Source organism: Thalassophryne amazonica, chromosome 9 (genome assembly GCF_902500255.1).
Source record: "Thalassophryne amazonica chromosome 9, fThaAma1.1, whole genome shotgun sequence".
NCBI lineage: Eukaryota > Metazoa > Chordata > Actinopteri > Batrachoidiformes > Batrachoididae > Thalassophryne > Thalassophryne amazonica.
This window is the reverse complement of record NC_047111.1, coordinates 80,825,707-80,838,310: the sequence shown is the minus strand read 5'-3', so window position 1 is coordinate 80,838,310 and position 12,604 is coordinate 80,825,707. Positions and strand designations below refer to the sequence as shown.

The following is a 12,604-nucleotide window of genomic DNA, read 5'->3' as shown; positions in this document are numbered from 1 at the left end:
TTTGACAATCGTCGAATTCTCCTCTCCAGTACTCTGGAATAGACCTTACCAGGGAGGCTGAGGAGTGTGATCCCCCTATAGTTGGAACACACCCTCCGGTCCCCCTTCTTAAACAGAGGGACCACCACCCCCGGTCTGCCAATCCAGAGGCACTGTCCCTGATCGCCACGTGATTGTTGCAGAGGCGTGTCAGCCAAGACAGCCCCACAACATCCAGAGACTTAAGGTACTCAGGACGGATTTCATCCACCCCAGGAGCCTTGCCACCCGAGGAGCTTTCTAACCACCTCCGTGACTTCGGCCTGGGTAATAGATGAGTTCCGCCTCCGAGTCCCCAGTCTCTGCTTCCTCTTCGGAAGACGTGACGATGGGATTGAGGAGATCCTCGAAGTACTCCTTCCACCGCCCGACAACATCCCCAGTCAGTGTCAACAGCCCCCCACCCGCACCGTAAACAGTGCTGGTGGAGAGCTGCTTCCGCCTACTGAGGCATCGGACGGTTTGCCAGAATCTCTTCGAGGCCGACCGATAGTCCTCCTCCATAGCCTCCCCGAACTCCTCTCAGACCCGGGTTTTGCCTCTGCGACCGCACGGGCTGCAGCACGCTTGGCCTGCCGGTACCTGTCAGCTGCCTCTGGGGTCCCACCTACCAACAAAGATAAGTAGGACTCCTTCTTCAGCTTGATGGTATCCCTTACTTTCCGGTGTCCACCACCGGTTCGGGGATTGCCGCCGCGACAGGCACCAGAGACCTTGCGACCAGAGCTACGAGCAGCCGCATCGACAATGGAGGTGGAGAACATGGTCCACTCCTACACCATGTCTCCAACCTCCCCCGGGATCTGGGAGAAGCTCTCCCGGAGGTGGGAGTTGAAGACCTCGCTGACAGAGGGTTCCGCCAGTCGTTCCCAGCAGACCCTCACGATACCTTTGGGCCTGCCAGGTCTTATTGGCTTCCTACCCTCCCAGCGGATCCAACTCACCACCAGGTGGTGATCAGTCGACAGCTCTGCCCCTCTCTTCACTCGAGTGTCCGAGACACGTGGCCGAAGGTCAGATGATACGACTACAAAGTCGATCATCGACCTCCGTCTCAGGGTGTCCTGGTGCCACGTGCACTTATGGACACCCTTGTGCTCGAACATGGTGTTCGTGATGGACAAACTGTGACTAGCACAGAAGTCCAACAACTGAACACCACTCGGGTTCAGATCGGGGAGGCTGTGCTTCCCGATCACCCCCCTCCAGGTCTCACTGTCGCCGCCCACGTGGGCATTGAAATCCCCCAGGAGAACAATGGAGTCCCCAGTCGGAGCGCTATCTAGTACCCCTCCCAGGGACTCCAGGAAGGTCGGGTACTCTGCACTGCTGCTCGGCCCGTAGGCCGAGACAACGGTGAGAGACCTGTCCCCGATCCGAAGGCGTAGGGACGCGACCCTCTCGTTCACTGGAGTGAACTCCAACACTTGGCGACTGAGCTGGGGAGCAATAAGCAATGCGACCCCAGCTCTCTGCCTCTCCCCGTGGGCGATGCCAGAAAAATGAAGCGTCCAGCCCCTCTCCAGGAGTTGGGTACCAGAGCCCAAGCTGTGCGTGGAGGTGAGCCCGACTATCTCTAGTTGGTATCTCTCAACCTCCAGCACAAACTCAGGCTCCTTCCCCCCTAGCGAGGTGACATTCCACGTCCCAACAGCCAGGGGCTGTGAACATGGACCGGGCCGCCGGGCCACCCGCCCTCGACCGCCACCCAATCCTCTCTGCACCCGACCCCCATGGCTCCCTCTGCAGGTGGTGAACCCACAGGAGGGCAGGCCCACGCCACTCTTTCGGGCTGAGCCCGGCCGGGCCCCATGGGCTAAGGCCCAACCACCAGGCACTCGCGCGCGAGCCCCAACCCCAGGCCTGGCTCCAGGGTGGGACCCCGGCTCCGCCATACCGGGCGACGTCACGGTCCTTGATCTTTTACTGGTCATGGAGGTTCTGAACTGCCCTTAGTCTGAACAGAATACAGAAATACAATACAGAATACAATGATTTGCAAATCCTCTTCAACCTATATTCAATTGAATACACCACAAAGACAAGATATTTAATGTTCAAACTGATAAACTTTATTGTTTTTGTGCAAATATTTGCTCAATTTGAAATGGATGCCTGCAACACATTTCAAAAAAGCTGCAACAGTGGTATGTTTACCACTGTGTTACATCACCTTTCCTTCTAACAACAATCAATAAGCGTTTGGGAACTGAGGACACTAATTGTTGAAGCTTTGTAGGTGGAATTCTTTCCCATTCTTGCTTGATGTACGACTTCAGTTGTTCAACAGTTCGGCTCCCTGTTATCGTATTTTGCCCTTGATAATGCGCCACACATTTTCAATGGGTGACAGGTCTGGACGGTCAGTCTAGTACCCGCACTCTTTTACTACGAAGCCACGCTGTTGTAACATGTACAGAATGTGGCTTGGCATTGTCTTGCTGAAATAAGCAGGGACGTCCCTGAAAAAGACGTTGCTTAGATGGCAGCATGTGTTGCTCCAAAACCTGGATGTACCATTCAGCATTGATGGTGCCATTACAGATGTGTAAGTTGCCCATGCCATGGGCACTAACACACCCCCATACCATTACAGATGCTGGCTTTTGAACTTTGCACTGGTATCAATCTGGATGGTCTTTTTCCTCTTTTGCGGACACCACGTCCATGATTTCCAAAAACAATTTGAAATGTGTACTCATCAGACCACAGCACACTTTTCCACTTTGCCTCTGACCATTTCAAATTAGCTCGGGCCCAGAGAAGGCGAGGACGTTTCTGGATGTTGTTGATGTATGGCTTTCTCTTCACATGGTAGAGTTTTAACTTGCAATTGTAGATGTAGCAATGAACTGTGTTAAGTAACAATGGTTTTCTGAAGTGTTCCTGAGCCCACGCAGTAAGATCCTTTACACAATGATGTTTTTAATGCAGTGCCACCTAAGGGATCGAAGGCCACAGGCATTCAGTGTTGATTTTCAGCCTTGCCGCTTACGTGTTGAAAGTTCTCCAGATTCTCTGAATCTTCTGATTATATTATGGACTGTAGATGATGGAATCCCTAAATTCCTTGCAATCGAACATTGAGAAACATTGTTCTTACATTGTTGAAGGAAAGGTGATGTAACACAGTGCTAAACATACCACTGTCCCAGTTTTTTTTAAATGTGTTGCAGGCATCCATTTCAAAATGAGCAAATATTTGCACAAAAACAATAACGTTTATCAGTTTGAACATTAAATATCTTGTCTTTGTGGTGTATTCAATTGAATATAGGTTGAAGAGGATTTGCAAATCATTGTATTCTGTTTTTATTTACATTTTACACAAGGTCCAAACTTCACTTGAATTGGGGTTGTATGTAGACAGACAAACACATTCACACTCACACCTACGCTCAGTTTAGAGTTACCAATTCACCTAATCTGCATGTCTTTGGAAGTAGGAGGAAGCCAGAGCACCCGGAGGGAGCCCAAACGAACACAGGGAGAACATACAAACTCTGCACAGAAAGAACCAGGTCAGAAGAGAACCTGGGACCTGCAGGCTGTGAGGCAACAGTGCTGTAACCACTATTATTATTATTATTGCAAACTCTATTACATTATTTTATATTATGTATAATAATATAAATGTGTAATAATGCAAAAAAAAAAAAAAAAAAATGCCACCAAGTCTTCTTAAGATCTCAACTGCTCAGGGGTTTGATAGTGAAATAGTCAATCATATAAGTATTTAGGAATCATAAGCAGAACTTGTCATTCTGGTCGCATATTGATAATGTTGTCTCAAAGTTGCAACTTTAATTCTCTTCTTTAGAAACAAATCCTGTTTTTGCTTGAAGGGAAAGAAACACAAAATCTCTGCAGCATTTTGTCCTTTGTTGGACTGTGGGGACCTGTTTCTTATGAATGCATCTGATCAGTGCCTGAAGACGTTGGATACTGTGTGCTATTGTGAGCTGCGTTTCATTACTGGTCTTATAAATCGTGTACATCACTGTAGTTTGTATGCTGCCGCTTCTTTGCTTGCTCTGTATGTTTGCGGATTTACTCATTGGATGACTTTTGTCTATAAAGCTCTTCTTTATTTGATGTCTTCATAACGGCATTCATATATGGTTCCGAACCTAAATCCTCATGACCTGTGTGCACAAGTTATTGTTCAAATGTTCGTCCCTAGAGTCAGAAATGAACTTGGCAAAAAAAAAACCTTTTAACTACGCTGCTCCTTTCTGTTGGAATAATTTACAGAAGGACATGAAAATGTCAGAGTTGATCACAGTGGGGGAATTTAATTGAGAGAAGAAAAAAAACACCCTTGGTCAGTGTATGTTTTTAGAGTTTTCTTGTAATCACTTTTTAAAACTTTGTCCTTTTAAAAAAAGTCTTGATCTTTTATTGTATATTAACTGGATATTTGTGTTTTTATTCTTTTAAGGTGTGTAGTGTTTGTCTTTATGCTGCTTTCTTGGCCAAGTCTCTCTTATAAATGAGATTTTAATCTCAGTGAGACCATACCCGGTTAAATAAAGCATATAATAATAATAATCATAATAATAATGATATGAATGTATTATATAAAAGTAAGCCCTTTCGGCTGCTCCCATGTTTCATTCGGGTAACCACAGCAGATCCAAGGTGGATCTGCATGTTGATTTGGCACAACTTTTTAAACGGGATGCCCTTCCTGATGCAACTCCACGTAATATGAAGAATGGGCAAGAGAGGGTTTGAACTGGGAACCTTCCACACTGCAAACAAGCACAATTAACCACTTAATTAATGACATAATAATGATATTAGTGTATTATATGCTATATATAATGTGGCATAATAATGTTTTATTCTTATGAATGGTTATTATAATACAGTATTATTACATTGTTATATTATGCAAATTAATTATAATATTAATATGTGATGTTGTTATCCATTTATTATATTGTTGTATGCTATTTTATAATAATGAAAGCTTATTATATGAAACATTGTTATTACACCATTATATTATTAATAAGATTAATATATATTACATAATATTAATCTCAACTCAGCCACATGGGGTGTGCAGCCAGTACATTCTGAGTGCCGGTCCCAAGCCCGGATAAATGAGGAGGGTTGCGTCAGGAAGGGCATCCGGCGTAAAACAAGCCAACCCAACTATGCAGACTCAGAATCAAATTCCCATACCGGATCGGTCGCAGCCCGGGTTAACAACATCCGCCACCGGTGCTGTTGCCCAACAGGGTGCCGGTGGAAATTGGGCTACTGCTGGGCGAAGACGACGAAGAAGAGGAGGAAAACGCTGCCACGAACAGCGGGAGAAGAGGAAAACTAGAAGAGTGGAAATGAGAGTGGGGACTTTGAATGTTGGTAGTATGACTGGTAAAGGGAGAGAGCTGGCTGATATGATGGAGAGGAGAAAGGTAGACATATTGTGTGTGCAAGAGACCAAGTGGAAGGGAAGTAAGAGCAGGAGCATCGGCAGTGGGTACAAGTTGTTGTACCATGGTGAGGACAGGAAGAGAAATGGTGTTGGGGTCATTTTAAAGGAAGAGTATGTTAAAAGTGTGTTGGAGGTTAAGCGAGTGTCTGACAGGGTGATGAGTGTGAAGCTGGAAATTGAAGGGGTGATGATGAATATCATCACTGCATATGCCCCACAGGTAGGTTGTGAGATGAAGGAGAAAGAAGATTTCTGGAGTGTATTAGATGAGGTGGTGGAGAGTGTGCCCAAGCATGAAAGAGTGGTGATAGGAGCAGACGTCAATGGGCATGTTGGTGAAGGGAACAGAGGTGATGAGGAAGTAATGGGTAGATATGGTATCAAGGATAGGAATGGGGAAGGACAGATGGTAGTTGATTTTGCAAAAAGAATGGAAATGGCTGTGGTGAATACCTACTTTAAGAAAAGGGAGGAGCACAGGGTAACATATAAGAGTGGAGGAAGGTGCACACAGGTGGACTACATTCTTTATAGGAGATGCAAGCTAAAAGAAATCACAGACTGTAAGGTGGTAGCAGGAGAGAGTGTCACTAGACAGCATAGGATGGTTGTTTGTAGGATGACTTTAGAGGTAAAGAAGAAAAAGAGAGTGAGAGCTCAACAAAGGATCAGATGGTGGAAGCTGAAGGAGGAAGACTGTTGTGTGAAATTTAGCGAGCAGGTGAGAGAAGCACTAGTTGGAGGGGAAGCAGTTTTGGACAAGTGGAAAAGTACTGCAGATGTGGTGAGGGAGACAGCTAGGGCAGTACTGGGTATGACATCTGGACAGTGGAAGGAAGACAAGGAGACTTGGTGGTGGGATGAAGAGGTCCAGGAAAGCATAAGGAGAAAGAGGTTGGCGAAAAAGTTTTGGGATAGTTGGAGAGATGAAGAAAGTAGACAGGAGTACAAGGAGATGCGGCGTAAGGCGAGAAGAGAAGTGGCAAAAGCAAAGGAAAAGGCATATTGCAAGCTACAAAAGAAGTTGAATAGTAAGGAAGGAGAAAAGGACTTGTACTGATTGGCCAGACAAAGGGACAGAGCTGGAAAGGATGTGCAGCAGGTTAGAGTGGTAAAAGATGCACATGGTAATGTGCTGACAAGTGAGGAGTGTGTGCTGAGAAGGTGGAGGGAATATTTTCAAGAGTTGATGAATAAAGAAAATGAGTGAGAGAAAAGGCTGGATGATGTGGCGAGAGTAAATCAGGAAGTAAAAGAGATTAGCAAGGAAGAAGTGAGGGCTGTTATGAAGAGGATGAAGAGTGGAAAGGCAGTTGGTCCAGATGACATTCCAATGGAGGCATGGAAATGTCTAGGAGAGATGGCAGTAGAGTTTCTAACCAGATTGTTTAATAAAATCTTGGAAAGTGAGAGGATGCCTGAGGAGTGGAGACAAAGTGTTCTGGTTCCTATTTTCAAGAACAAGGGTGATGTGCAGAGCTGCAGTAACTACAGAGGCATAAAGCTGATCAGCCACAGCATGAAGTTATGGGAAAGAGTAGTAGAAGCTAGGCTTAGAAAACAGGTGAAGATCTGTGAGCAGCAATATGGTTTCATCCCGAGAAAGAGCACTACAGATGCAATGTTTGCTATGAGAATACTGTTGGAAAAGTACAGAGAAGGACAGAAAGAGTTACATTGTGTTTTTGTGGACTTAGAAAAAGCTTATGATAGGGTGCCAAGAGAAGAGTTGTGGCATTGTATGAGGAAGTCTGGAGTGGCAGAGAAGTATGTTAGGGTAGTGCAGGACATGTACAAGAATAGTGTGACAGCGGTGAGATGCGCAGTCGGAATGACAGACTCATTCAAGGTGGAGGTGGGATTACACCAAGGATCAGCTCTGAGTCCTTTCTTGTTTGCAGTGGTGATGGACAGGTTGACAGATGAGATCAGACAGGAGTCCCCATGGACCATGATGTTTGCAGATGACATTGTGATCTGTAGTGAGAGTAGAGAGCAAGTTGAGTCTAGTCTGGAGAAGTGGAGATATGCTTTGGAGAGAAGGGGAATGAAAGTCAGTAGAAGCAAGACTGAGTACATGTGTGTGAACGAGAGGGAGCCCAGTGGAATAGTGCAGTTACAAGGAGTAGAAGTCGTGAAAGTAGATGAGTTTAAATATTTGGGGTCAACTGTTCAAAGTAATGGAGAGAGTGGTAGAGAGGTGAAGAAGAGAGTGCAGGCAGGGTGGAGTGGGTGGAGAAAGGTGGCAGGAGTGATTTGTGACCGAAGAATATCAGCAAGAGTGAAGGGGAAAGTTTACAAAACAGTAGTGAGACCAGCTATGTTGTATGGTTTAAAGACAGTGGCACTAACAAAAAGACAGGAGGCAGAGCTGGAGGTGGCAGAGCTGAAGATGTTGAGATTCTCTTTGGTAGTGACAAGAATGGACAAGATTAGGAATGAACATATCAGAGAGACAGCTCAGGTGGGACGATTTGGAGACAAAGTCAGAGAGGCGAGATTGAGGTGGTTTGGACATGTGCAGAGGAGGGACCCAGGGTATATAGGGAGAAGGATGCTGAGGATGGAGCCACCAGGCAGGAGGAGAAGAGGGAGACCAAAGAGGAGGTTCATGGATATGCTGAGAGAGGACATGCAGGTGGTTGGTGTGACAGAGGAAGATACAGAGGACAGGGTGAGATGGAAACAATTGATCTGCTGTGGCGACCCCTAACGGGAACAGCCGAAAGACAAAGAAGACATAATATTAATCTCATTACTGTGTTATATGTTGTGAAGAAAATGACAGCTGAAATTCTATGCAACAAAAATTGTCGAATCTCTCCTGTTTCTGGGTTTAATGTCTTCTGAAAGTGCACCTGGCTCCATGTGTGAAAGATGCTTGACACTGAATGTGCACTCAGTAAGGATGTGGGGCACTGATGTCCTGTGGCGGTGTAAGGACAAAGGTGTAAATGTGTTTCTAGAGCATGTGCACCGTCATCAGTTGCATGTATTTGACACTAATTTGCACTGCTCTTGGTACAAGTCACTTTTATTACAATGTACTTATTTTTCTAAGCAGCTTAAGGTTCAGTTATGCTCCATGGAGTCCGACAGCCTCAGTCGGACTCAGAGGAGAAAGACAACCTTTATCCCCAGGGCTGTCCAGCTCCTAAACGCTGAACTTTAACCCCCTCATGGCTTGAAACTGATGTTTGAAGCACATTTTAATTGCACCTTATTTAAACGCACTTTATAATCCAGCACATATAACCTTTGTAGCTGTTGAATGTGGTTGCATGGTCTGTGTATTGCTGATGGTTGTGTATTGTGTATATGTTTAATTTTAATTTAATTTAATTTAATTAGCTTATAATGCGCCAAATCACAGCAAAAGCCATCTCAAGGCACCTTACATAAAACAAGTCAACATAAAATTGAATAAATAATTAAAAATGAATAAAAAATTCAAATACATAAATAAAAACAGAAGTAAAAGAATAAAACAAATAAAAATAAAAACTATCAATAAGAAAGAGAATAAAAATAGGTTATGCTATAGGTATGTTAATAGACATATAGGTAACAATAGATATAGGTAACATACCTATTTGTTACCTGTTACATACAGGTAACAAATAGGTATGTTATTTATTTATTATTTTTTAAAGTCTTCCAAGCTACTGTCATGCCTTTTTAAAATTGCCCCTCGGGGATAAATAAAGTGATTTGATTGATTGATTGATTGATTTATGAATCTGTGCGTTTCAAATGATGTAGCTTTCTTTGCCCACACTCCATATATCATTTACATTGCTACAGATATTAGAGAATATAAACAGTAGAGGGCGCTGTATGGCTCAGATGTTTTTGATAATATCAATTGTTGGTCAGGCGATGGTTAAATACATTGTAATGATGTATCTACTGCAAAAGAGATGAATGTGTAGGCAGTGGTGTCAACAGGGGTGGTTTGTGCAGACATCAGGGGTGCCATTGATCACAAAACTCACGGTTCAGGTCACAGATTGGGTAATTGTTTTTAGTCACAGGTTGGATCATTTTTCAAGCAGGGGTGGTGGCCAAGTGGTTAATGTGCTTGGTTTCAGTTCAGAAGGCTCCGGGTTCAAATCCCACCCCTGCCACATTTCTCCATGTAATGTGGAGTTGCTTCAGGAAGGGCATCCGGTGTAAAACCTCTGTCAGTTCAACATGCAGATCCACCTTGGATTTGCTGTGGCGACCCCGAGTGCAAACAAGGGAGCAGCCGAAGGGACTTACTTTTTTGGATCACTCTGCTTTCAAGTGGTGCAGTAGTTGTGAAAAGTCCAGTGTGTGTGTGTGGGGGTGGGGGTGTTCTGGTGCTTAGTGGATACCCAGGCACCTTGGCTCTGCCCACATGGAGCTCAGGACTACACAGGAAATGAAGCACACACTCCTTCCTCACCTGGTATTTTGATGTGATTCTTTCCGTGCTTGGACCCTCGAAGTATGTCTAAGATTGAAGGCTCCATCTGAAACCGTATTTAACATTTAACAGATTCTCAGTAATTTGCCTGGTTGAATAAATTTGGCCCCTGGGCTGCACTAGTCAGTGCACTTACTTACAAAACAGAAGGTGCAAGTTCAAGACCACCCATGCCACTTCTCCATGTAATGTGGAGTTGCATCAAGAAGGGCATCCATTGTAAAATTTGTGCCAAATCAACATGCAGATCCATACTAGATCTGCTTTGGTGAAAGAATTTGCTAAATCTGGTTCCTGGTAATCTCAGCCCAGTCTCACTTTTTTTTTTCATGCCACTGTCACAAAAAGTGCCCCATTTTCATGAGTTTTTTTTTTAATTTGCTTTTTATAATCCTTCCCCTTCTCCTAACTCTAACCATAAACATAACGTAAGTGGCTCTCCTTTCCTAACCCTAACCATAACTCCCTGAGACCCCCCCCCCCATCACCACACATTTTGTGCCCCCATTACAAAATGAACTTGTGCCCCCGTCACGGAAAATGCCCCATTTTCGTGCTCCCGTCACAAATCAAAAGATTCATGTATTTTTCGTAATGCCATCACAAACTGTTGTGACACTGGGCTGGACTTGCTGAAAAGGTGCATAATATGATCGTTTTAATGTCACCTTTATATTAATGTGTACGGCACTGTAACAGATCGTAGTAACGGACGGGAAGGCACACAAATCCCGCTGCTCACCTCCTCCGTGGTGGTATAAACTGTGCCGTAGCCTCGTAAAAACACATTATAGTGGATATTATGAATAGAACTGGGCCATGTTGTGTTGAGATGCTTGTGGCTGACAGGTTGGGCGTTCATGGTGTCTCATGGTTGTAAACATTCTTTTGTTTTTAGATCGGTCATGTGAAATGTAACACAATAAAGTGTCCCGCTCTGCCCTGTGAAAATCCAGTGTCCGAGCCTCAGCAGTGTTGCCCGAGATGCACGGGTAGGCTGCCTTCTCATCGCACCACGTCAGCTGCCGAATTTTACACCTGTGAGTTTAAAACCCACTGTCCCGTGTGACATGTCCTCCTCAGATCAACCCAAGATCCCAGCAGGGCTGCGAGCATCAGTGAAATCTTGCAGACACAATGGAAGCATTTATCAGCCCGGGGAGATTTTCACAAAGCACAACCTCTTCCCATCCAAGCAAAGCAATCAGTGCGCAATGTGCACGTGTTCCGTAAGTTACTGTGCCTTCAATTTTCTTCATGCCGTGTTTAGTTTGGCAGAGCTCGTCTTTCCTGCATTATCTGTCTGCAAATAGTACATGTCAATAAAAATATGTTGATGTTCAAATATTAACACAAATTTTAGTCTTCTGTATTTTTTGTTATAGTTAAGTGCAAAAGATTTTATCTCCTTTGTTCGTTTTTTGTCACATCAAAATATAAAAAAGCAAGAGAATTCTTATGCAGAGACTGAAATATTAGGCTCCGTAATCTCAAAGTAAATAAAAAAATCTTTGCAACATGATCTAAATTAAACAAACAAACAAACAAACAAAGAAAATAATTCATACACCCTTTAATAGGAGAAGGGCACTCTCTAGAGGGCATACCTCCGCCAAGGCCCCTCAGTCCCCTTTACGTCCCAAACCAAATTTACCTCATGTTGTATAATTTAGTTAAAATTTTCAGATTTAAGGGCAGAATTATTAAAAATTGGTGTATAAAAAGCCTGAATGTTTGTATTTGTCATGCTAATAATAATAAAAACACTTTCAAAATTCCTCCAGAATTCAACTTTCTAATCTTGCTTTAAAAAAAGTAACCAGCATCTAAAAGCCACTTTGAAGGAAAAAATAAATAAATAAATAAATAAATAAAAAAGGAAAAAAAAATATCAATGAATGCATTTATTAATATCGTCACAAAAGAGGTTTTGACACACATATTTTTGGGGTGTTTGGAAGGATTACTTTTAATGAATTTCATGATCTTTGCAGAGAAGGCTGTTTCTGACCTGGAATAGTTTCCTTTAAGTTTTGCAGTGGATCTGAATAAAGATATGAAGCATGGAGTGAAACAAAAGTACATTTTGAACAAAACAAGATGGAGCATTTTAATATAAACAACTCATTTTCATAGTAAGTTGTTTGGTTCAACCTTTAACAGGCATTATTACAGCTTTTGGTTGAACTCCGAAATTCATGGAGGTAGGAAATTATACCGATTTTTTTTTTTAAACACTGCTCGATGAGATGACTTGATATTACAGAAGGATTCAAATTGGGATCATTCTAGTAATGCATTATTTTCTGCACATTAAAAAAAAAAAAAAAAAAAAAAAAATATATATATATATATATATATATATATATATATACACACGAGGGCTGTCAATAAAGTATAGGTCCGTTTTATTTTTTTCAAAAACTATATGGATTTCATTCATATGTTTTTACGTCAGACATGCTTGAACCCTCGTGTGCATGCGTGAGTTTTTCCACGCCTGTCGGTGACGTCATTCGCCTGTGAGCACTCCTTGTGGGAGGAGTCGAGTCGTCCAGCCCCTCGTCGGAATTCCTTTGTCTGAGAAGTTGCTGAGAGACTGGCGCTTTGTTTGATCAAAATTTTTTCTAAACCTGTGAGACACATCGAAGTGGACACGGTTCGAA

The 12,604-nt window shown here is 43.4% G+C and overlaps 1 protein-coding gene across 1 annotated transcript in view; it reads left to right on the top strand.

Moving 5' to 3' along the window:
- Positions 1 to 12,604, top strand: part of chrdl2 (chordin-like 2) — a 31,805-nt gene that overhangs the window by 3,240 nt on the left and 15,961 nt on the right. Inside the window, exons 3-4 of the mRNA XM_034178529.1 lie at positions 10,837 to 10,930; positions 11,022 to 11,167. Of these exons, the coding sequence (XP_034034420.1) occupies positions 10,837 to 10,930; positions 11,022 to 11,167 (240 nt within the window). The remainder of the gene's footprint in view (positions 1 to 10,836; positions 10,931 to 11,021; positions 11,168 to 12,604) is intronic.